The sequence below is a fragment of the Typopeltis vanoorti genome, chromosome 7, assembly GCF_054136105.1.
Source record: "Typopeltis vanoorti isolate ZY-2024b chromosome 7, IOZ_Tvanoo_1.0, whole genome shotgun sequence".
Taxonomy (NCBI): Eukaryota; Metazoa; Arthropoda; class Arachnida; order Uropygi; family Thelyphonidae; genus Typopeltis; species Typopeltis vanoorti.
Window position 1 is genome coordinate 152,864,724 of NC_143555.1, and position 25,805 is coordinate 152,890,528.

Here is a 25,805-nt window from a genome sequence, read left to right on the forward strand (position 1 = left end):
TTTCTCTGATTTGTCTCCCACAGCGTTCCTGAGGATTTCTGGGTTTTCGAAACGCAGCATTCAACAGGGGAATGTCGCTAACCCGCGTACGTGATTCGCATGGGCAGCGGAATGAGCCTTTCAGACCTTGCTTGAAATGTGCTAACGACGCTGTTCTGCCTGAATCTGAATCAGCCCAAAGAAAACAGGGAAGGAGGAGATTCGTGTAGTGTCTGGTAGGACAAGCCATGGAAGGTGAAATTAAAAATAAAAGAAAATAAATCCGAGGTGTGGGAATCGCTTAAATGAATATCACTCGATAAAACTATGAAGTGCTTAGAAGAAAGTTATGCTCCTGTTCCGCCACTTAAACGATATTAGTAACGGATCAAGAATTACATGGAAGTCAAAAACGGATTCCAAAGTTCAAAAATGAGGAAGGAAATACAATTTAGACGAGGCTGGTACTTTTAGACCAGCGCTTCCCAAACTGTGGGCCGCGGCCCCCTTGGGGACTGTAGGTTTTGTTGAGGGGGGCCGTGAAATAATGAAAACAAATTTAAAATATTTTAAGACTAAGTAGATTTTTTTATCTTAAAAGGAACGTATTTAAATTTATTTTATTTTTTTTAATTTTTTATATTTCAGTGGAAAGAAATCACACATTGGTGTTGGTTCACAAATTTTTCTTCCTGCGTATTTCGGCGCTTAATGAATATTAGTAAAGATATGCTTATTCATATAAGTTTCATTTCAAAGCAGAAATCTAAGAATTGCTGTTCCAAATATTTCACCTGATATTGACTTTTTGTGTAGATTGAAACACATCCATCGCATTAAATTGTTATTCAACTTCTTTTTTGTTTTTAATTCTTACTTTGTTTATTACTAATCGTTTTACGTTTCACGTGCTTGTACTCCAAATGTACAATAACAATATATCTATTGTTCAGATAGTTAGTTTTAAGGAAAAACAAAATAAAGAAATACATAGAAGAATCACACACGGGAACAAAGCATTTTGGAGTTTATTTGATACGGTTATACAGATTATTTGTTAAGCGATTTACCAGCATGTCTAAAAAGAAAACATCAATATATGAAAACTTCAATATTTCCCCTTGGTAAACATTGCATTATCGCAATGTTTACCAAGGGGGAAATGAGACATGCGCAACGACTGGAAAACAGGTTGTGTGTGGCTCAAAGAGTCTTGAAGAGAAGAATGCTGCACGTAACAAAAAGGGATAGAATGAGAAATACTGGAATTAGAAAGAAGACTGCAATAGAAGATATGGCGGAGTGTTGTAAAGCACGTACTGGAGATGGACTGGCCATATTAGTAGCCTGCCAGACGAAAGGTGGACAAAACGAAACACTCAGTGGACACCAAGAGAAGGAAAGGTCTCCGAAGAACAAGGTAGAGGGATGAGCGGATGAGTTTATTTGATACGGTTTTTCATGCAATGATGGACATTGGCTAAAGACAAACAGAACGGGAGAGTTAAGGGGAGGCCTATATCCAGCAGTGGATGGAAAGAGGCTGAAGAAGAAGTAACAGTTACAGATACAAATAATAAATACAGAATAAGAATAATAAAATCTTAAACTTATTTAACCAAGTATAAACCGAATGGCTTCAATTTATCAGAAATGAGATATTAAAATGGACGATATTGTGGATGCAGCCATGTCTTATAATAATTATTTCTATATCTGTTTATAAAATATGGTTGTGTCCATAATTATTTCCAATTTAATGATTTATAAATGGAAAATTGACTCATTGAGGGCCGACTATACTTTGGTGATTTCATTTTGCACCCACCATGCGTTCACTTATGACGAATTTAACTTCTAACAAGGATTACTGCTGCATTGTGGGAGTTATTCATGACTGCTTTGGGGAACACCACTGAATGGAACATCGGTCTTCTCTCCTTTTCAGCAATCGCTACTATCATAAAAATTGTTGTCGTCCCTGCACTACGTCCCTGCATCTTACAGATATCAGGGAAATACCAAATCTGATCCACAAACCCTTACTCCAGTTCCTTTGGAATCGTAGCGAGCAAGAACTTTAAACGTCTTCTCCTTCACTCATAAGGCGTATTTGACTTCCCAGTGATCAGATATGCTTCTTCACTAACACTAATCTTAGCAACCATCTAGTAAAGTACTTCGTAGGATGTTCTCCATCTCAGTTCCGTATAAGCAACCATAAAAGAGTGTGTGCAGAAGTTATCCCCGAATACTATAGAACTACATCTCATTAGACAAACATCAGCCAAAAGAATAAATCATCTGTAATCACTAAAATCCAAACAGTTGTACTCAAGAATCTTCCAATTTCATAATCATCTAGCACCGAATCTGAATATGGAATTTTTTCAAGTAGCCACCCCTCCAGGCAAGACCCGTCCAGGAGGGTAGCACACAAGAACTCTCCAATGAAGAGGATAAATATTTCAGACTGACAGCACAACGTTTTGCATGTGTGGACAGCTTAGAACAGTTAATCACTTCTTTTATTACTGCCCTCTAATAAGATGTATTTGGTTTCGTATTAGTATGGGCCCGAATGTTCTGATGTTAACACCGGAGGAAGTCGTATTTCTTCAATTTCCCCCACCAATCATTAGCAAAATCAAAATTCATCTTTCTAATTACAGAATTCAAGTACCGTTTATGGAAAACCCGGAAGCGGGATGGGCAAAATTCCAGCAAACAAGTTATACTTTATGATAATTGGAGCTTTCTACAGCTCTGTCTCGAAATGTTTGCTTTCGATCTGTGCATTGTGAGAAAATTCTTGGTTCATGAAGTGATGCCACCAATACTATGAAGGCTAAGAAATGACAGAATTCAAATTGGTCGGACGCTTCCGTTTGTTTACTTTTAGTAACTTCAGAACCAGCAAGTAATCCGATGAATAACGTAATACTATTCATGGGATTACATCGTGGAGGGGGGGGGGAACCCTATGAAACCCTGGGAAGAGAAGACCAACACAAGGCGGATTGGCCAAGAGGAGGGCTCCCACCATGATATGAACTTCGCCTATCTCCCTTTGTTCTTTCTTTCAGGTTTTTAGTAGCAGCACTGTAGTTGCAGTGCTGCTACATGGCCTGCAACACTGCTACTAAAGTTGCAGGCAATTCAGATAGGAAGAGGTCGGAACCAACCACTCACTGATTCTTTGTCACTGAGATCTCGGTTTACACTTGTGATGTCTTTTGAACAAACTGAACAGCCAGTAGAATCTAATTTAAGCACTAAAAAGGACGAACGTATTGTCTTTGGAGAAGAATTTATTTCTTTTACGTAGTAAAAACCAAGGCGACTTCAATGCAGTGCATTTTCATAAGCTTTCTGGTAGTTTTTTTAAGTTTCTTTCCATATGTGGCTATAAAATATTATTAGATCTATTACATTCTCTAGTACGGACAGCTCGTGCATAGGCACTGCGGAACTGCAGTGCCCCCAATATTTCTCGATCTATAAATATATTTATTAATTTATTTATATTTGCTTATAATATTTAATTTTGTCATCAACAATCCTATACCATTCTCTTATTTTGTATTTAAAATAATAAAAATCCATCTTGTAGCACTTAGGAGGGCGCTAGCAGCACTGTGTTTACCACAGTGTCATATTGCTACGTGCGCAAGCACATGCACGTCATAGTGAGATGCGAGCTATTAGCGTAATGCGGCACTGTCCGTCGCACAGTTCTACTGTTGTTTATATGCAGTTTGCGCCAGTAGAAGAGTGTTCGTAATGCTCATCGTGTTTACTCCGTCTCTTTAAATATTCGGACATTACAATTAAAGACATAACATTTGTTATAGTTTTCATTTCAGAACATTATTGGGGTTATGATGATGGATTTTATTTTCAAGTAATTTTGAATTATATCATAATTTTATCGATAATAAACAACACTGTTTCCTGTTTATTTTTTTTTTTAATTTTTACCATAATTTTGATATTTCATCCAAACATGTATACACTGTACTTACAGTGTGTGTGTGTGTGTGTATTTCGGAGATGCAGCACCCCCACGATTTGAAGCCACGAGTCGCCACTGTTTTCTAGTAATATTTTAATATTGAACTTCGCTTTGAATTGTTTCAACCAATATTATAGCCTTAAGGTGCTTTTTTATGGGAAAGTAATTGAAATGGGTGTACAAGTAAATAAGCCAAAACAAATGACAAGCACGGAAACAGCAAGAAATTGCCATAAAAAGGTATATTCAGTAATAACATTCTTGTATTATTTTATAATAATCCCCCACACGAAAGCTTGTAAACTTATAGCACGTTACGCAGCAGACTAACTAGTAATTAAAATGGCCCGTTTTTGAGATATTTCTCAGCTTTCCTTTTGCTAATGCGAGGCTGTTTTTTTTATTAGCAGAACGATTCAAAATGATGAACATAATTCCTTCTTATCTGATTGCAGGGAGTCGTGAAAATGTCTTATTATAATCAGAGTTTCATCTTTTATGTTAATTCTGCTATCAAGATGACCGAACATGCAAAACACATCCAGCGGGTGAGCTTATGAAAAACGGTTTTGAGTTGAATTGTTGGGAAAGAGAACTCGCCTGTCAACGTGGCAAATATGCTACTACGAAAGGGCTTGATGATTATTCTATAAGCATATTCTTACTTTTTATCATGTTTTATCTCTCTCTCTCTTTTTCTGTGGTTATTTCTTTAGCTCGGTGACATACGTGTTGTAAATGTAATATTGTGTTATTTAATATCGTAATTAAAATGGTCTGCATAAAACAAGAAATTCCACTAAGAGTCTTATGACTCCGTGGAGGCTCTGAATAATAATAATTCAAGTTAATAATAATAATAATAATGATAATAATAATAATTATTATCATTATTATTATTATTATTATTAATGATGCAAAGAAATAATAATATTTCTTTGCATCATTTGAATTTAATTGGCACTTCACATTTGAAAACCGTATCTAAAATCAACTGATTGTTTTCACTGCTTGGGGTGATCAGTGCACGTTTCTGTTTTTGTATTTTCTAATAATCTGAATGGGGCATCATTTGTATTCCGCGCAATAAAAACAGAAGCAAATCGCTTGATTAAACCATCTTAAAAGGTTATTTAACTTTTTTGTGTTATATTTTTGTATTCTAAGAAATGACATTGGGATTCACTCTTATAAAAGTTGAGGTGACAGGCTGGCTTCTTGGGTGGATCGATAATAAATGACATCGATTTGGTTTAGTCTTACTATTAGCATAATTTTAATAAAACAATTAATCTTTCTCCTGTACGTTTTTTGCATTCAGGAAAAGTGGCGCGTGCGTTTTAAGGGGACTTTCGGTTTGTACAAGTGACAGCGAGTGAATTATAGAACTGACCTAACAGTATTTAATGTTAACCTGGTCATACAACTTGAGGGAGTGATTGCAGCTTGCTGCTATGACCAGATAAGGCCAACGAACTATTAATTGTCTTATCTGTTCTAGGATTGGAGTCCAGTTCTTGGCAAGACTATTAAGCCTCGAGGGATGTAAGTTTCGAGCCGTTTGTAGCATTCCGAAAGGAATTGACTGAAGGAGTGATAAATCGCTGACTAGAAGAAGCAAGTACATCATGGGACACTCCTTGTGATGCAAAAAAAAAAAAAAAAAAAAAAAAAAAGCCACTCCGGAGATTGCAAATATTGTGGCCTGTAAAAGAAGTCAGCAGTTCGTGAATTGGCACCGAAAGCACCAACAGTGTTTCAGAGGAGGAAAAACACGACGTTTGAAGATAATAAGATCGGAATATAGAAGAGGCCACACTTAAACATGAAAATAAGAAGAAAAAAAATCTTTAAATTGACAGAAAGTATGAGGATGCTACAGATGAGGAAATTTACAGACGAATGCAACCAAAAGAAAACCTGATCGAGAAAATAATCAAAAGGAAACCACGTCTCTTTGGCCATATATGTAGAATGAACGATGAGAGGAAAATAAAAATGCTGCTGTTCGGGATGATTGAAGGAAAGAACAAAAAAGGAAGACCAAACAGAGAACGGGGTGATGACATCGTCAAATGGGGCGGAAACACAAACTGAGTCATCTTGCACAAAACAGAATGCAATGGAAGAATCATATCAAGATGGCAGCAGACATTACGGGCGTTGGACCCATGGTTGATGATGATGATGAGAAAGCTACCTTCGTAGCCTAAGTACCATTTAGGATTAGGAGCACGAAAGAGCGGAAACCGTCTGCCATATTCTCCCGTTATCATCTTCATCCACTACAGTTACAATACGCACTCATCGGAGAATAAAAAACTGTAGCGATTAAGAAATTTCGAAGCTAGTAATCGAAACAATATTCTGAGCAAGACATTTCTATGACTTTCTTGCCTACAAAACAAACAAAGAAATAAAAATATAAAAAGAAAAAAATGAATGAAGGCTTTAATTAGAATTTGAGAAATGTTAAAAACCACACTGAATTTTGTTGCTGTAGTTCTTGTGGGTCGAGTTCGGCCGCGAGTTGAAACAATGGAACAGCCACCATTAACATACATGCAGAAAAACACGCGCCATGCACACTGACAGGATGGGCCTGATTGTAATGAGAGTTAGCGCATATTATTATTATTATTTGTAATTAAAAAAAAAATAATCCTCCATCTGAGTAGAGCCTCTCCTAACATTTGCGGTGCCCACGATAAGAGCACAAATGGAGGTCCTTATTAACATACGTCTAAATATTTAAAAGATAATTAATTAAGCTAACAAACTGTTAATTAAAATAAATTCTATAGGAATGGCGAACTTCTTCAGGCGTGAGAACATTAAAAGAAAACATAAAAAACACCATAAAGAAACATTTGTACCACTACAAAACCGACTATTAACCACAGTTAGCTTTGAACTGAAGCTGCAGTCCGGGCTAAAGTTCTATTGTTAGGTATCTGCGAGCGTGCGACTTCACGAGTGCGCCAGTATCTGATAGCAGAGCTAAATGAGTCCGGAAAACTGTAACTACGGTTACTGTTTATGTGATGAGAGTCCAGGACAATTTCTTTAGACTCGACTATGCTGCGTTCTACCTCGTCGTGGCATATATGAATGTTTGATGTTGTATTCCAGTATATTTCCTGTTGGCGGCTTTCATTATGTGTGTTCACTGAGAACAGGACATGCCTTGAGAGTGCGCTTGCTCTGGTTCAACTATAAGCGATGTCTCTCCAATGTTCTTCGAGGACACAGAAGGATGGACTTCACAGTTTGACCATATTATGGCCAAACTGAGAAGTCTATCCCACAGGCCCAAATTATTTTATATACACCTGGAAACTGAAGATGGTTGTGAGCCTGTTTCGGTTGGCTTAGCGAGCTGATGTAAGGTAAAGCGATATAACCCTTGGGGGTTGTACTGTGTCTCTGTTTTGAGGACGGCGGTATATATATATATATAGAAAGTATTTTACCTTGGGTATAATAAATGTTAAAGATACCAAGCTATTTTAAACCTCGTTTTACTCCATTTCCCAAGTAAGCAAACAGACAAACAAGTTAATTTTGCGCCTGCAAGTGTTGCAAGTCTAGCTGACCCTGCACGTAGTGCAAGACCAAGGCAACTCATGGTAAAAGTAGAATAAGCTCTGATCACTAATCTTAATATTTACCCTTAATGCAAAACACATCTCCTGGAGGAGATGCATGATGTTTTGTATTAAAGGCAAGGGGGGGCCACTACCCAGACCGGTTTCGACCTTACGAATAAGTAAAGCCGTCTCTAAAAATTCGGATGATCCCTAGGCCACTCAATTGTGGGCGAAAGACCGTCCATCTCAGCGTTGGCTCCACTCGGTAATGGCCTTCCACCCACCACCACCACCGAGCAGAACCGCTCATATTCCTAAGAAATGCATTCACCGACAAAGCCCCTCACCGGCCCGTGCCAGAAAACACTCTCCCCGGAGACATAAATTGCTCCCTTAAGGCAAAAACCTTAAGAGAGCGAACTCATCTTAGCAATAGCCGAGCTTCAGTTAAACTTCATTGGCTACAGCATTGCCAGACCGGTTTCCACCCTCATTGGGGTCTCATCAGTGAGTGGGTAGACCTTTATTGAGGTGTATTTAAGTAAAGACCTCTCTAAAAATTAGGACAATCCCTAGACCACTCCATAGTGGCCGAAAGACCGTCCAACTCAGCGTCCCCCACCAATTCCGACCCCTATCGGGGTCTCATCAGTGGGAGCCAGGCTAGAAATACCAAGAGTTTAGTAATACAGAGCTTATAAGTATTTTACCAGAGCAAGTTACCATAAGGTGTTTTAACCTTATTAAATAAAAATCTCTGGAGGAGATATAAATGTAGAAAGTATTTTTCCTTGGGTATAATAAATGTTAAAGATACCCAGCTATTTTAAACCTGGTTTTACTCCATTGGTCTTGCACTACGTGTAGGATCTGTCGACTTGTTTGTCTGTTTGCTTACTTGGGAAATGGAGTAAAACCAGGTTTAAAATAGCTTGGTATCTTTAATATATATTCATATTTATATATACTGACATAGAACCGAGACTAGAATAACAATTAAATTTATTCAAAACGCAACATGTTTCTCGGATTGTCCGACTTCTTCAGGCGTGGGAACATAGAAAGCAAATAAAAAGCACTCTAAGAAACATCGTATCACTATTAAAACGACTATTATAAAATTCAGTTAGCTTTGAACTGTAGCTACAGTCCGTGTTGAAGTTCTATTGTTGGGCAGCTGCGTGCGTCTGACTTCACGAATGTGCCAATATCGGATAGCACAGCTGAAAGAGTCCGGTGGATTATAGCTAAGGTTATTATTTATGTGATGAGGGTCCATAACAATTTCCTTAGGCTCGACTATGCGTCGCTCCATCTCGTCGCGGCCTATTTGAAGGTTTGAGGTTGTTGTCCAGTTTATCTCATGTTGAATGCCTTCATCATTTGTGTTTACTGTAAACAGTACATGGCTTGACAGGGCACTTGCTGTAGTTCTTTTGTAAGCAATGTCCCTCTGGTGTTCTTCCAGACATAGGAGGATGGATTTCTCAGTTTGTCCATAGTATTGCTTCCCGCAGTCACACGTGATTTTGTACACTCCTGGGAATTGTAGATGGTTGTGAGCTTGCTTGTATTTGCTTAAAATCGATCTTAGTTTAGGAAGAGTAGAGAAGCAGGTTTTTATGTTGAACTTTCGTAAAATTCTTCTTAGTTTCGTGGAGAGCGAGCTGATGTATGGTAAGGAGATATAACCTTTGGGGTTGTCTTGTGTTTCCTGAGTTATTTTGATGGCGGTGGTATAGATACATATTAATAATTTTCGACGAGTAGCCATTACTTGTGAAGGTTCTTTGTAGATGTTATAGTTCATTTTTTAGCTCTTCCTCATCTGACAGTACAGATCTGGCACGATGTGCTACAGTTGAGATGATACCCACCTTCTGTGCAGGACAGTGATGCCAGGACGCATGTAGGTATCTCCGTGTGCGTAGATTTTCTAAAGATTGAGATTTTAATAGAATCAGATGTCTTAGTAAGTCTTACGTCCAGGAATGTGGATGACATATTTCTTATCTGTTCCTAGATAAGAAATATGTCATCCACAAATTTCAGCCAAATTTTTGGTTTAAGAGTTGCTTAGGAGATTGCCTTTTTGTTCAAAATCTATATATATATATATATATATATATATATATATATATATATATATATATATATATATATATATATATATATATATATATATATATATATATATATATATATATATAACGTTGATTGGGCTGCAGGAGTTCTGCATATTTGGGAATAAAAGACAAAGGTAGACGGTTTCTTTTATTCTTTATTTGTAAGTATTAAAAACACGATCCTAATATTGCGTTTCGTGTTTGTGTTCCCTAAATAGCTTGGTCGGGCATTAGCTTTTACATTTTCAGCATAGTCTACGTAACCCAATCACTAAAGCTGTTTTAATGTTACCGCAAGTATATTTTTGTGTGTTTTTTTAATAACCCACTTCTTCCCTTCATACATAACTTGGAAGTTACTATTTTTGCATGTGTGTGTGCACATAATTCACCGAGTTCCAAAAATGTCAAAAACATCCTTATTTGTGATTACGTTGTTTGTTGTGATCGTTTCTAATGGGACTTGGATGAGTGCAAATAAAGTTATAAACTCTGCAAGAGAGAAAGCAAACGGAAGTATTGACTCCGCAGTGGGACGGGCGTGCGTTTGAATCGAGTGGCCTAAAACTAGCGGTCTTAGGCTTTCCTTGACCATAACGATGGCTTTCCTGTTGGTTGTGTGCTGTAAACGCAAGGGGGGAGGGGGGGGGGGCTTCAAGGCTAACTGGGCAGACTTCACGACAAATTCAGACAGATAAGGAAGGCTTAGCGGTATCTCGAGCCAGGAGCAATCCTTTTGTTGCGGGTTTCAAACTCGAACAAGGGGAGGGGGGGATGGCGAGACTTACAGAGATATACGCGTAAGCATTTTAGCTTGCACCTGCCTCCATAATTGCCCCGAACGTGACATCGTTTAAGCTTTAAACCGCCTTGAAACAATAGTCATTAAAAGCGTACTATTTTGTCCGCTGGTAGCGACATTCCGTGCCCGGAGAACAATGACAAGAGAGCAGCACGCATTCTCCGCACTGATGTCAGACACCCTCTCGCACGTCACGAATATGAAAACTAAATAAATTCAAGGACGAATCCGTTTGCTCGGTGGCAGATTTCGTAATGATGGCATTCGGTAAATGGTTGGAGTGCAGATAAAAAGAAAAGCACAAAACCTACTCGGAAATTTTCTTCAGGGACTTAAAAAAGCGTCTTTTCATCCCCAAACGTTAAAAATATTCCACTCTTAAAATAAAGCCAGCTCATCGTTGTTAGCGATAATTAAATATTGGTTTTGGTATTTGTTTTTCTTGTCGCATATTAAAGTCGTTTTAACTTGCCAAATGGTTTTTTAAAATCGATGAAGGCAATCTGTGTTTCAAGGTCGTACAATTTTTTTTTAATTTTTTATTATTAATTTAATAAAGTGCGAACATAAACATCTTTTGTTTTCGATGCTTCTCGAATAAAATAGAAATAGTTTGTAAGTTGCTTACTTTTTTCCTTTTTTGGGGTTTTTCCAATTTTTTTTATCATTTGTCCACTTCTCACACAAAAAATTAGAAACTTTTTAAATTTATAATTATATATAAATAAATAAATAAATAAATAAATAAATATATATATATATAAAATTTATTTATATTTATTATAATTAACTAGCGAAATAGTTATTTGTAGTGAATTAACAATTTAGTAATGAGGGAGCTCTTTTCAAAAGCCCCCGAGTGAGGATGTACCTGTAGCAGTAACCGATATGAAAATTGAAGTTAATGAATTAGAGATACTTAGGATATTGCAGAATTTAAATGCAAATTGGGCTGTTCATTTGCATAAAGAAGACTCTAAGAGTTCGGTAGAAAATTACAGACCGATGGCCGTCTCGGAGTGATGGTAAAAGTATTGAAAAAGTTGATTAAATACAGATTCGAGGAATGGGTGGATAAACTGCTGGATTTTGCAAAGGCATTTCACAGGATACCTCCATGGAATACTGTTGCGCAAATTAGAACCAATGGGGGTAGATATTAAACTGGTGATGTGGATGCGAGAATAGCTCATGGACAGATACCGAAAAGTAGCGTATGGAGGAGCAGAGTCCAGGATGACGCAGGCGACCAGTGGTGTGCCCCAAGGCCCGGTGCTTGGGCCGTTATGGTTTAATTTTTTGTACATAAATGATATTGGAAATGGTTTGAAGGGAGATGTTCAGTTGTTTGCTGATGATGGAAAGATGGGTGACGTAATAACTAACCAAGATGATAGAGAGCTTGTATGATGATTTAAATAAGCCGGCAAAATTGGCAAAAGGTAATGGATGTCAGTTCATTGTGGAAAAGTGTAAAGCAGTGTTTCTCAACGTGGGGCGTACACCCCACAGGGGGGAAATTTGAATATTGTGGGGGCAATTAGAAAATGTACATATTTATACATATTTATATTATACTTTTTCAGAACTTGGCTGACTATTATGCTAGAGGGGGAGGCATCAACATCTTTGAGACGTTGAGGTGAAGCATGATCCAAAAAACGTTGAGAAACATTGGTATAAAGGTATATAAATTGGTATATAAAAGTTGAGTACCACACTGATGGAACGGTACTCCAAGAGATTGATGAGGCTAGGGACTTGGGGTTGTTACGGATAGGGAGTTGAAGTTCAGAGAGGACATTGCTAAGGTGTCCAAAATAGCTCATAGGATTATTGGTTATTGAAGAACACACTAACACGCAGAGGTAGAGAAGTTGTCATTCCTCTTTATGAGGCCTTGATACGTCCACATCTGGATTACTGTGCTCAGTCTCCTGCATTCCTTGGAGATGTGGAAGTGGAAAAAAGATTCAGAGGCGAGTGATCAAGTTGGTGAGTTGTCTGAGGAACGCTCCCTACATTTCTTGCACCACATTCGTCCCCCCCCCCCAATAGCTTGAGAGTTTGTGGATTACAGAGGTTGGTTGATAGACGGAGAAGAGGGGATGTGATAGAAACATTTAAGTTACGAAAAGGTTTTTATAGGACGATGCAGGGGAAATGTTTCAGCTGTGTGATAGTGATGGAAGAACAAGAGGTCGATCATCCCTGGAAATTAAGTAAGAGTGTGGTTAAGAAGGGTGTGAGAACTAGATTTTTTGCTTGGAGAGTGGTGAATGAATGGAATGCGTTGAGTGACTCGGTTGTGAGTGCTTCGTCTGTAAATGAGTTCAAGAAGAGGGATGATAGATATTGTTTTGATAGCTTGGGTCTCTCGCGATGAGCCTCCTGATTCCATGAAGAGTTCTGTATAATAATAAAATAATGATAGCAAATAAATAAACTGACTTGTTGGCAATTACGCATGAAATGCTGATTAAAGTTATTAATAAGTAACGTTACGTGTTGAATAGTGCGTGTAATCTTATTCAGCTTCTACGAAATGAGCGGGGCATTTCTTTCTTAGTGTTGTTTTCATATGAAAACAACGCTTCTTATATGAAAGGGCACCTCTGAATGCGTCTGACCCAACTCTTATCTCACCGCTTTTAAAATGAAGGAACCACAAAAACGATGCATAAAATAAAACTTGCGTTGGATGCGAACGTAACATAACAATAAGCTTGCAGGTGGGGCATAATTTTGTCTGTTATGCTTCTCCCCTCATCCCGAAACAATTCATATTTTCTTCTAGTAGACAACTGTTGCAATCAACGTCCAAAGAAAACCAGTTTACTCGGAGTATAATCACTGTTTTAAATCGCATCGATAGTACAGAGGACAGGAAGGCTTTTTTTTTTTTCTCCTCTGCTGGTAAGTTCTTGATTCGAATCGCGTCTAAGACGCGACCAACCTTTATAAGGACTGTTCAAGCGGAGGTGAGTTGACTTGTTTAATACTGATGTGGAAAAGTGTTTCATTATTCGAAAAAAAACAGGAAATTGTCCCGAGAACACGCGGAATTTACAGACGTAGAATACTAGTCTGACAACGTTGGTTGATTCGAGTGTAATTCAAATCGACTACCAACCAAACTGTTTTTTAGCGAGGCCATAAAGGCGGAGTAAACTATGTTAATATTATTGCAGGTTTATGAAGACATTCAAAAATGGGGAACAAAAAAAAAAAAAAAAAACCGCTTATGTGAATGTTTTGATTCTGATAGATGCGTGCGTGACAGATCACTTGACTTTCGTACTCCACTTTCTCCATCCGGTGGTCGCAGATGTTCGTGCGTTTTCCCAGCGCAGCATCTAGAAAACATTCTAGACAGAGGAAATCACTTCTTGCAAGATTTGAACTCTCCAGTCGGTTAGTTCGGAGTTGCTGTGCCATCGTAAGTTTTTCTGATGTTCTGATAATTATGAACGAGTTCATTGCTCAATGCGTTCGTCTTCTGTGGTTAAATTATAGTCACGACAGATATTATCGTCCAGGTGGATGTTCTTGTGTGTCCGGGTCACTAATGTTGGACCTGGACATCCGTCTTGAGATCAGCACAGACATTACACCAACCTGAGCTGTTTCTGCGATATGATTGCTTCTACCAGTTGAAGATCTCTCTAAGTATGATCATATTCCAGTAATCCTACCATCTCCTGAATGCTGATGCATCTGTATGACATTCACGTGATGCCATCTGGCGGGCATAATAGGAAACAGACGACCATGAGAAGCAAACGCCATGTTCACCTATTGAATTATCCCATGTGAATAATACGATTTCAGAAATGCCTTATTTTTCGTTCTTTCTTTCTTTTTAATATCTCATAGATTAGCCAGTAGTTGCTTTCTGGCCTGGCATACCGATGATTTTCGCTCACCAGAGGTCATTCATTTATTATTTTGTTTTTTATCATTTTTTATTATTTATTATTTTTTGACTCAGTGTACCAGCGCGATCCTGCTTCGTAAAAGCAGACGACTCCGTACAGCTTCATTACGCAAGCATTTATGAAGAATTAATCAAATAAATATATACATCGGACTTCCGAAATCGTACGACCGAACGTTATGTAAAATTAAGTTTGAAATATTTACAAAGGAGAACGCAGTTAAGAAAGATAAAATAATTGAAAGAAAGAGAAGAAAAAAATAGAAAAGAAAAATCAATGAAATTAAATACGACGGAAGCTTCTTGATTGTGATTTTAGAAATACATTTTGAAATATCCCTGAAATATTAAAATAAAAGTATGAAATGCGAATAAAAACGCGCAACCAAAGTCATATTGTTGGAATTTTTTTTTTTTTTTATTTACTCAAGTATGCCATCGTTATTCTTCTCGTGGATACGAGGCGAATGAGGTTGCATTCGTTTTCCTGGTGGTAACCGACCCAAACAGATGTGTACAGTATATGATGTATATTTGTTGACGCACTTAATTTTTTAGTACATATGACATTATTTCATTTTTTTAATTTATTTTTTATTTTTATTTTATTTTTTTAAGGTGGTTAACACGGAAAATAAATTTACTGGGCACGTCACTGAAGACAACTCTATGTCGTAGCTTGACCGAGCGAACTTTTGGTCAGCTGCCGATATTCACTCCCTCCACCTAAAACTGGTGAGGGCGAAGAAAACATGTCTTAGTTGCGCCTGCACTTTTCGAAAACATTACTCGACTAAACGATATTCAATTGAAAATTCCTGTGATGATTATTTAAATTTGTCATTTTTAATTTATTTCTAATTGCTATAAAAAACTTTCTTTCCCGAGTTCATTCCTGTTTCGTAACGTCATCGAGATACACGCAGCTTGTTTTCCTATGGACTGAGTGTCTTCCACAGTACGTTTATATTCCTTCATTTTTTGACAGATTAGGGTGACGATGACTTGTAAGACGCATCATCTTGAAAGGTTTCTGTAAATATGTTTAGCAGTTGCGTACAATGCAGAAGTCACTTGGAAAGTCAATTTCGTTTCTATTTTAAAATAATAAAATTTGTTGGGGTAGGTACTCGAAACTTGAAGGTCAATGGTTGGAATTATAAGGTTTAAAAGAGTACTTAAAAAAGCTTGAAAGGGGAAAAAATTGCCGAACGCACTGATTCCATTCATTAAATAATCGAATTTTGAAGTAATGGGGGGAAAAAATAAGGAATTCAGACAAAACTATGCCATACTTGCTTTACAAGGTAAGTTGGTGTAAAATCAAAAATCAAAACTATGTTTCGGTGTATTGAGGATTTATGCTCGTCGTTTACGCAAAGAATCTTAGCTTTACACATGGCAATGTAAACAAGTTTTTGTAATTGATAATAAAATAACACATATTGAGTTGAGAATTCGTGTATTGAGGCTTAAGTGCTGTGAAGAATTCATGTTGGAGGTTAAATGGAATATTATCAGCACTGAGAAAGGATTAAAACTAATTTTAATACTTCCAATATTTCGTCTCCGTCACAGAGACATCTTCAGAGATTACAAAAAACAAAAAACTTTTTGTAACAACACACACACAATACAATAATGAGTGAAACTAAAGTCCTATCTAGGTGATGCGCCCTCTGTGTGCATTTGCAGGTGCCCTAAGATGTAAAGAGGGATCTCTAATAATTAATGTTTCCCAAATTTTGAGAAGTTTAATGCAACCGTATTTGTTTAAATTAGGTTGTTCTTTGAATCTGCATCTGCACACTCAGGAATCAACCTCATTTAAACAAATACGGTTGCATTAAACTCCCCAAAATTTGGGAAACATTAATTATTAGAGATCCCTCTTTACATCCTAGGGCACCTGCAAATGCCCATAGAGGGCGCACCACTTAAATAGGATTTTAGTTTCACTCCTATTGTATTGTATTTGTGTGTGTTGTTACAAAAACTTTTTTTGTAATCCCTGAAGATGTATCTGTGATGGAGACGAAATATTGCAAGTATTAAAATTAGTTTTAAGCCTTTCTCAGTGCTGATAATATTCCATTTAATCTCCAACATGAGTTGAGAAATCTCAGAATCCTGAGAGGAGCCAGAGTTGGTCTAGCAGATCGTACCCACTCTTCAACCAATAGGGTGCGGATTAAAATTCCGCCTTCGGAATTAAAATTCCACCTTTAAAAAAATCCATACCTTCGGTATGGATGTTTGTAAAGGTCTTTAAATGGCAGATGCTTTTTATGAAACATGGTGTGAGAGCAGAGCCTTCGTTGTTGAGATGGTATCAACGGAGTCCTTTGGTTAGAAAGAGCTGTGTTCCACTCTTGTTGAAGAGCCTTAATCAGGGCTTCTCAATTAATGGTGAGTTAAATGGAGGTGTAAGGTTTTTCTCTCTAAAACTCGAGTTTTTTCCTACAAACAGGCAAACTACCTCTTGAACACATATCACATATATGCAGACATAAAATACTTGCCCTTAGGGGATGCAGCAGAGCCGCTGAATTAATTGCCTAAAACTGCTAATTAGAGGACTCAACTCGTCTCGGACAAACGCACGAGAATTGGATGATGACGTGAGACTCTGCTTATTGGGAGTGTGAAGTGTCGTGCCAAAGGAATGTCTCCAAAGGAGGGTTTGCATTCTTAGCCCACCCACGGTATTAAACGGCTTTAGATTATCAACCTATTTTGTTCTACTTTGTCAATACATTTCACCAGATTATTTTGTGCATTTTAATGGCGAATGTAAAAGATTTTGAGACATTCAAAAAAGTCCAAAACATTCGATTTGAAATAAATTCTTCAATGTTATTTTTAGAACCTGACAGATCACGTTGTTGCGAGTTTAGGATATCCAGGAAATTAATCGTACGTTGGATTCTTTCTTGGACAAACAATGCCTGCAAGTCCAGAGCTTATTTTTTGCCGGTTTGTAAAAGATGATATTCATGATCTGAGATGCATATTTGAAACTTCTGAAAACAAAACAAAAAACGTTTTAAAATGAAGAAATTCGGACGTTATCGATCTCGTGCAATGTTATGGCTGCGAAAGCACGCAATTAGTTGTGCATCCCCACTTCCGCAAAACAACTAAAAGTTTTTATTGAATTACATCGAAAATTACTTTCAAGCAAGCTTTTAGTCGAGTGAACTGCCGAAGAACCGGAAATCAACTTCCGAGAAGTTTCTTCTGATAAACAAATTATTATGGAAAAATATGCGAAAACATCTTAAGACCGGAGTTGAAGATTACTTAATAACAACCTTGAGGGAAGTTTTCGTTTATAATTTCGTTAGGATTCGACTTTGTGATCAAGTCACGATTGAAACTTTGATAAAACTCGAGAAGTTTAAGACTTCACTTTGAAGCCGCTTCACTTCCTGTTTTACGCTCACCCGTAGACGCACACCGTACCATGGGTTTTCGAGATCAGCTGCGACGGAATTCGGGTGATTATTCCTTATTCCTGTAAGCGCCTACATCCGTATACTGCATGCGTTTTTTTGTGTGCCGGTTTGTCTGTTTTTGGGAGTGAAAAATAAATTTCCAAGAGAAAATCCCTCTGCTAACTATCTATGAGACAGACGAAAAGAGCCTGATAAAGGTTCTTTGCGATTCGAATCCAGGTCTTTCCAGCTTACGGCATCGTGGAAACCGACTGAGCCACAGATGATCCAGCACTTTAGCTAAAAGGGAATTTTGGAAGTGCGTGGAATTCTAAATCCAATCCTTACACTTTTCATTCCACTTCGCTTCTCCATTCATAACCTATCACTATACAGCAAGCATCTGATCGATCATTTTCTTGATGGCATTTACTTTAAGCCTTTCGGGGTTCAAAAATGTAGTTCTTTTGCTCAAGAGATTACTTTTCAACTCTACGCGTACTAACGCTGCATGCATCGAAAATCTGTCCAAATTTAGGATATTTTTCTAAAGCTTGGCATGGTGAACAAACTGCAAACTTCCCTAAAAATCCCAGACGAAATCATTTCGGCTACTCAATAATCCTCAAAACTCACAAATGCAAGTTTATGCAAAAAGGCTTTACGTCTTTTTGTAGATACTTGCATGGGAGGAGGGGGAATTCCACTGATGTTGTCCTTCGCTTTCCTTCAAGCTTATAAGAACGCAATAAATAAATATTCTATTCATTAGCCAAGATCTACAATCTACAGCTCTTACAAAAAATATTAACACGTTTCTCCTTTTTCCGTAAGTTGCTCTCCGTACATGTTTACTGCAACCACTCTGTGTGTGTGTGTGTGTGTGTGTGTGTGTGTGTGTGTGTGTGTGTGTGTGTGTGTGTGTGTGTGTGTGTGTGTGTGTGTGTGTGTGTGTGTGTGTGTGTGTGTGTGTGTGTGTGTGTGTGTGTGTGTGTGTAGAGTTGATCTTCATACTGTCCGACCACAGATGCAAGACCCCCTCCACACTTCTGCGTATGGAAGAAGAAGGCGAATCCATTCCAATAACAGGGTAGTCAATGATGAGTGTTTATTATTATACGTCGGAAAATTAGCTTCTTTTTTATGAAAATTCTAGTTTTTTTAAGTGGCAATTACTTTGCCTACTACAATTCGAAAATTTTACGTATAAATAAGTGATTTCGCGTGTTGGTGACGAATTCGTACATCGCCTTATTCCATTCTCCCCTTCAGCATGAATTGACTTTCTTGCCAATCTGCCAGCCAAGGTTGAGATCAGCCAACACACAAAATTCGTACAAAGAGTCACAAAATTGTTTATTTATCGATTGTATTTAAATGCCGTATATTGGCTTCTTTTCTGTGCAGATAATAAAGATAGTCGACTTATAAAGTTTTATGCTACCATTCGTCGAATCTTCATTTAAATTTTTCTAAAATATTGCATCATCGAAAGTTCTTGCCAACAGCGCCCTCACTCGTGGAGCGGAAAGATCAAAAGCATTTCACAAATAATCTCATTTTCATTGTCATCTTGAAATGTTCTCAAATTTTATTGTTTGTTCTTTGCTCTTTACCCATTTTGATAATTTTTAATTATAACTACTAAAAGTTATAAACCTAGAACACATCACTATTACTTCCATTGGTGAGCTGAGTGTTAGATAAACAGAAGCCATTGTAGAGACAAAACACAGAATTTTTTTGAAGGCCTCCAATAAGTAGGATGGTGATATCACACCAAGCACTGAAAATCATTTAGCACCTACTGATAATCATAAATATCCAATTCCACCCTAGGAATGATTCGAAATTCGAAACCATAGTCTGTACACCCCGCCAACCACAACCAGGCCAACAACAGAGAGCTTTCTTATTATTTGAGAACAGAATGTACGGGTAAAATAAATAAATAAAAACATGGTTCGTTCCTAGACGGGACTCATAAGACCCGACTCAGTTATCCTGAGCTCCCGTGCATCCACCCGAGATCCTACAACTGGCTGACTAAACGTGAACGTGAATGTAAATGCGAATACGAGGATGTGCTGAAAATTTGTGGTAAGCGCCATGAAGGAATTGAAGTGTCTGACACGACTCTTGTATATCCTAAAAGAAAAGAACAAATGATTACAATTTGATGAAAGATGGGGGTTAAAGGGTTTTGAGATCTGTTCTTTCTTGTGTTTATATCAGTTGTTGCTTTAATTCATTTTTGTTCGAGGTGTTTATCAGAACTTTCAGCCCTCTCATAAATCTGAAAATTTAAAGTAAAAATTAATACAATTTTCCATTCATGTTTTGTGATATATGCGACTTAAAAACTCACAGTTAGTGTAGTGCAAACTGGACAACTTTAGTAACGTGCCAGCTACAAAGATTACGAATTTCGTGGAAAGAGAAAAATTGGAAATTCATTCTCTTTCAGTAATATTCACTGAAGGACGATAGAACTTTGATTGCGCTATTATAGTAAGTTATCAACCAGAAACAGCATTAGTTGCAGTTATGGGGATTTCTTCGAACTTATTAAAGGCTTTGCTCTTATCAGAAGCGCGCACGACTTCCTTGAAGGTTGTGTCCCTTACAAAAAAAAAAAAAAAAAACTTGAAATTTCCTCAATTTGTAGTGAAGGACAAATTCTAGAAGGTCAACCAATCAAATCTCTTCTTTTATAATAGCAGCGGATGATAAAAGAAAGAAACGGAGAAGGGGATGGAAACCAGTTTCATCTGTCATCACACTTCTCCTTAGTAAACAATGCATTTCAATCTCAGAAGATCCTTTCAGATATTCTCCTCCAATTAACCTTGCATTAATCTTGCAATAATTCCAGTTTATTTATTTCTCTTTACAGGACTATTCTGGCCATCGCCATCTTGGTGGTGATCTCAGCTCAGGGGTTATCCGAAGAGGTCAAAAGTACTGGAGAAGAGGATTCTTCTACTTCTATCCAGAATCGTCGACTGGGCATTTTCTCTCACTCTCAGGAAGCTCCAAGGTCTCCCATATTCAACTTCCGCTTCAACTTGGACATAAACCACGAGCACAAGCCTCTGCCTAATCCTCTAGCTCCCATTATAGATCCACTGTGGTCCCATCTTCAGAAAATTCCAGAGAAGCTGGATCCACTGAATATTTTCGGTGGTTCAAACAAAAAAGAAAACGAAGAGGACAAAGAGGAGGTCACAACCGAAGAGAGAGCGGAACCATCCACCGACGTTCCAATCGAAGAGATCATCCAACCAAGAAGCCGTATCATTTCTCAGCGTTCATCAGACTCGAAGATTGTCCGCGTGCCATTGACCTTCGTATCTAATGGAAAACCCACTGGGGTTGTAATCCACAACCCAGAGAATTTCGTTTAGACGCCTGCATTCGGTTGACGTCACACCATAATCTGTACAGACGACGACACTCCTTTCCCCGCCATTAATGCAGTAGAATACAGCAGTGGGAGCAAGCTAGCATTTCGAAATACTTCGTGGTGGCAATTCAGAATGTATGCTTTTGAGATCATGTTTGCACAGCGCCATCTAGAAGGAAAACAGACATTGAAAGGAGGTGTTCGACTTTCAGACAAAAGTGACAAATGTGAAAATGCAAGTCATGTGTTTGGTCAATAGCGTTTCTTATATTAGATAATATCGACAGTATTGTATATACATTTAATTAATAAAAAGTTGAACTAAATTTCTCTCTCTTTACCATAATTAATAATATAAACAAAAGGCTTCATGAATGCTTGACACCTCATCTCTAATGACAAATAGTTTTGAAATCTTCAATGTTGTAATTATGTAACTGAGAATGTAAGAATACTCGTGATAACTATCGTCTCTTATTTTTAATTCTAGATTCTGTTATTGTATAGAATATCTTCTGAGTTTTTTTTTTTTTTTTTTTTTTTTTAATCCGGGAAAAGAGAAAACACTACTTGTGTCAAAGATGTTACGGCGAGCTACTCAGACAGTTCTATTAAGAGACATTATTTCATATTTCAAAAATTCTTTTAAATTAAAAAAAAAGAAGTTCAACGGTACTGCCATCTAGTGTTGAAATTCTAATGCTCTTTGAATTTCCAGTCATTAAATATTAGATTTAGGTGTAAGAATGAATACATTTTGTCTTTTATTTTTCATCTAACCAAACTGCACTTAATTTAATTATAAATAATAATAATAATAATAAAGATAACAAAAAAAAAACATTTTATAATCCTCTTAGGCTATTTGGTGTCATACCCGCGTTGATTTCACGATCACTTTGATTTTAACAAGGAATGACTTAGTTCACATTTAACGGAAGTGGGGTGTGCAGGAAGAAAAACCAATCGGAGTGACCGGACTTATAAAAATTGGCAAATTACTTCTTTATTGGAAAAATAAAAAACAACAACTTCAACTTCATGGAATTTTCAATCCGAAGCAACACTTTTATTGAGATAATAACATTTTCTTGGAGAAAAATCTCCAAGAAAATGAACTATTATTATGTGACACCTCCAGGGAGACCAAAGACTCATCGAGGGAGTCAACAGCATCGAACGATTGATCCCTCCAACTACTAACCGCGTTCAGACTTGCTTAACTTATTGCATGAGCCATTAGTAGCAAAGGCTCTACCAATCGACCAACCTTGCTGGCCATGGAATGAACTATTCTAGCTATGAATTTCTGTTTAAGGTGTTTTCTTTCCCTTTTTCTACAAAAAGCAAATACCTACTCATTTTAACTACTCAAAATAAATCTTCAAATAAGCTGACGTTCACTTTGGTCTAGAGATCTAAAACGATTCTTGAAATTCTCTGCGTTCCTTTTCCTTGAAAGAATTTTTGAAAAATTACCTTCTTAAGTAAAAACCAGCAAACTGGACAATATTCTCGTACTCCTTCTCAACACACACACACACACACACACACACACACACACACACACACACACACACACACACACACACACACACACACACACACACACACACACGATCTTAAATGCGCCAATGACAAAAAAAAAAAAAAAAAACTTCGAAGTTTCAATCCTACAGCTTTCTCGTTGGTTCTGTTTTATTCTTTGTATAAAATGTGTCAAATGTGTTTGGTGCACTCCAATACGTCATTTAATGAAACAAACAACCATGAACCATGAAGTAAAAGAATTACAAAAAAAAACAACAACTAAATCTGAGTCTTTTCCCTGTAATCAAATGCCGCTGTTCTTTGCTGGGAGTAAGAGAAATACGAGAGAGGTCACCGCCTCGCAAGCTGGTAATTTGGCGAGGTCTCGCATTTTTTTGAGTAGATGTTGTGGGAAAGTCTGCAGTTTAACTGATTTTTTATGGTTGTTCTTGAGAACGTTTGTTGCTTTCCTCGTTCTAAGATGGACTTCAGGATACACTGCTTGGTCAGAAAATTAGAAATCTTATCATCTTGAACACAGCCATCACAATTTTAGGTTAAAACTGAAACAATTATGGATAAAGAAGGTCTGATGCTGCTCATGAACAAGTATTACAAACCATTGTAATAAAGGTGATGATTGAAAAGATCAGTAATGATGCAAAATGCTGACTGTGCAAAAATAAAGAAGAAACAATGGTCCATCTAGTTCTTGCAGGAAGATAACCCATTAATATGGCATGATCAGATTGCAAAAGTTGTATGTTGGAACTTTTAGAAAATCTGGTTTTCCAATTTGCAAACCCCCTTTGGAACAAACGGTTGAAAAAGTTATTGAAAATGAAAATGCCAATTTAAAGTCATATAAGGATTTAAATTGGCATTTAAAGTATTTTGTATTTTGCACTATTTTTGTCGTTATTTGTGATTTCCAAAATCAGTGTTTCTGCATGTTCGAAATGCATTTGTTTTTCGGTCACTTTGTATTTTTCTTTGATAAATGACATGATTCCGCCCCCTCCTTTGTTTGGTGTAAAGGTGTAGGACTGGTAGTTATTAATGTTGTATGCATAAGTTTCTGTGTCATTTATTACAACTTCGGTCAAGATTAGTACGTCTATGTTTGTCAAGGTGTAGTTGAGAAGTGTTATCAATGAAAACCACAGTTTGTGTGTATGATAGTGAAGCCGATATTGGTGGAAATGTTGTCTATCCATTTCTTCAAAGAGTTAGATTTTGAAATTTATATTTTCTGACTGCATATGTTTGCCCAGATTTGGGATCTCCGTGGTATTGTTTTTAAGAGATAATTTCAAATATTGCTCTTAAGGAAGGGGAGAGTTAATGTACCATATTGGTAGACTGCTTAGGTTGGATTTTCTTGCAGTTGTATTAACTGGAGTGTTTTCATTCTGTCCCATAAATATCTGTGAATCCTTAGTCCATACAAACTTGTAGTTTTTTTCTGCTTTCATTTTCCTTACCTGGTATAGTTAATTTTTAAAGTATGGGGTCTAGTGTTCAGATATATATACGTGCAGACTGGAGTTGGGAGCTGCTTGTTAGGATCGATGTTGTTGGTCTTGTTTCTTGCTTGCTGGTAAATCGAGCGATGATTGGTGGCAGTATCTCTTTATTTTATTTTTGTGGTTCTCGATAAACAGAGGTGATGTCCGTGATTGTGACTGGAATCCCGATTTTGGTGCCAATCATTTGCACTATGGAGCTTAAATCTTCTGTCTTTTTTTTTTTTTTTTTGTATTCCCTCTATTTGTAGCTCATTTTTTCGTTCTTTTTGTAGTATATGCTCGATTTGGCACTTGAGTAATAATAATAATAATAATAATAATAATAATAAACAAAAATCCTGCTATTTCCGCTATTATTAATAATAACAACCTTGAAATGAATGAAAATCGGTTTAATGAATCAAATGGACAATAGAGGGCACTATAAGAATATTTTTTGTGGAAATTTTTTTCAAGCAAATTTTTTTGTGTGTTCCACATTCTAAATCAACAACGCTATAACAAATCACAAAATATAAATTCGCGCGATTCTCATTTCTTTCCCCTCCACTACGCAAATATATCTACTAAACAACTTATCACAAATCACGCATCACACGTCTATAACTGAAATTATTCTTGCTTTCAAATTTATTATAATTAATTTACTTTGTTATATTTCAAGGATATTATCAGATAGAATATAACAGTAACGAGAGATTTAGTTTAACGCTGTTGTCGAACTCATTTACAATGCAAGGCACAGCCCATAGGAAGAGAATGCACTATCAATGGAAGAAGTTCTGAAGTTGATCTTATTGCCGAAGCACCGGAAAGAATACACTCAGTTACAGGCATAATACCCTGACTTCATAGAATTAATGTCTATGGTAGTAATTCAATAACAAAAACTTTGCTCGCCTTCTTAAACGGAGTGGACATCATCATCGCTATCCAAGTAAAACAAGCGACGGGTTTGGATCTGATCGTCAGCCTGGATGTTCGTGGATGTGATCAGGTATTCGAGGCTTTTGTTCCCGTTTCATAAAGGCTTAATATTACATGCTTCTGTTCTAATGTTGTCAGGAGTGGATTAAGCTGGCTGAGGGTTCCTGGCAGTAAAATTTAAGGGACCTCTAAACATACTGCATTTGAAAAAATTGACATTTCTCTTGCAGCCTGGTATACTTGTGTGACAGTACTGAATTTGTCTTTATCTTCTTTTAAAAATAGTAGAAACCGTTTCAATTCATCGTCAAAATGCGTCATATCCATATCGTTCTTACAGATCTCTTTTAATTTTTCCACATAGCTCGGAGGCCCCTGGCGGCTGCCACTCCGACACCCGCTTGATCCGCCTCCGAATGTTTTTCGCCTCTTTAAGGACTTTGTATTCTCAAATTCAGTTTTCTCTCTTTTCGGATATTTTTAAGGGAAATAATAAAAGCGACGTTTTATTTATTTATTTTTTTGCA

The 25,805-nt window shown here is 37.2% G+C and overlaps 1 protein-coding gene and 1 pseudogene across 1 annotated transcript in view; one reads left to right on the forward strand and one right to left on the reverse strand.

The window, feature by feature from the left end:
- LOC150105218 (uncharacterized) overlaps positions 1-21,562 on the forward strand; it is a 28,976-nt gene extending 7,414 nt beyond the window's left edge. The window contains exon 2 of the mRNA XM_090396201.1: positions 20,783-21,562. Within this exon, the coding sequence (XP_090252327.1) occupies positions 20,783-21,293 (511 nt within the window). The 3' untranslated portion in view covers positions 21,294-21,562. The remainder of the gene's footprint in view (positions 1-20,782) is intronic.
- On the reverse strand, positions 7,952-8,067 carry LOC150105219 (U4 spliceosomal RNA; annotated as a pseudogene).
- Positions 21,563-25,805: the final 4,243 nt, after the last annotated feature.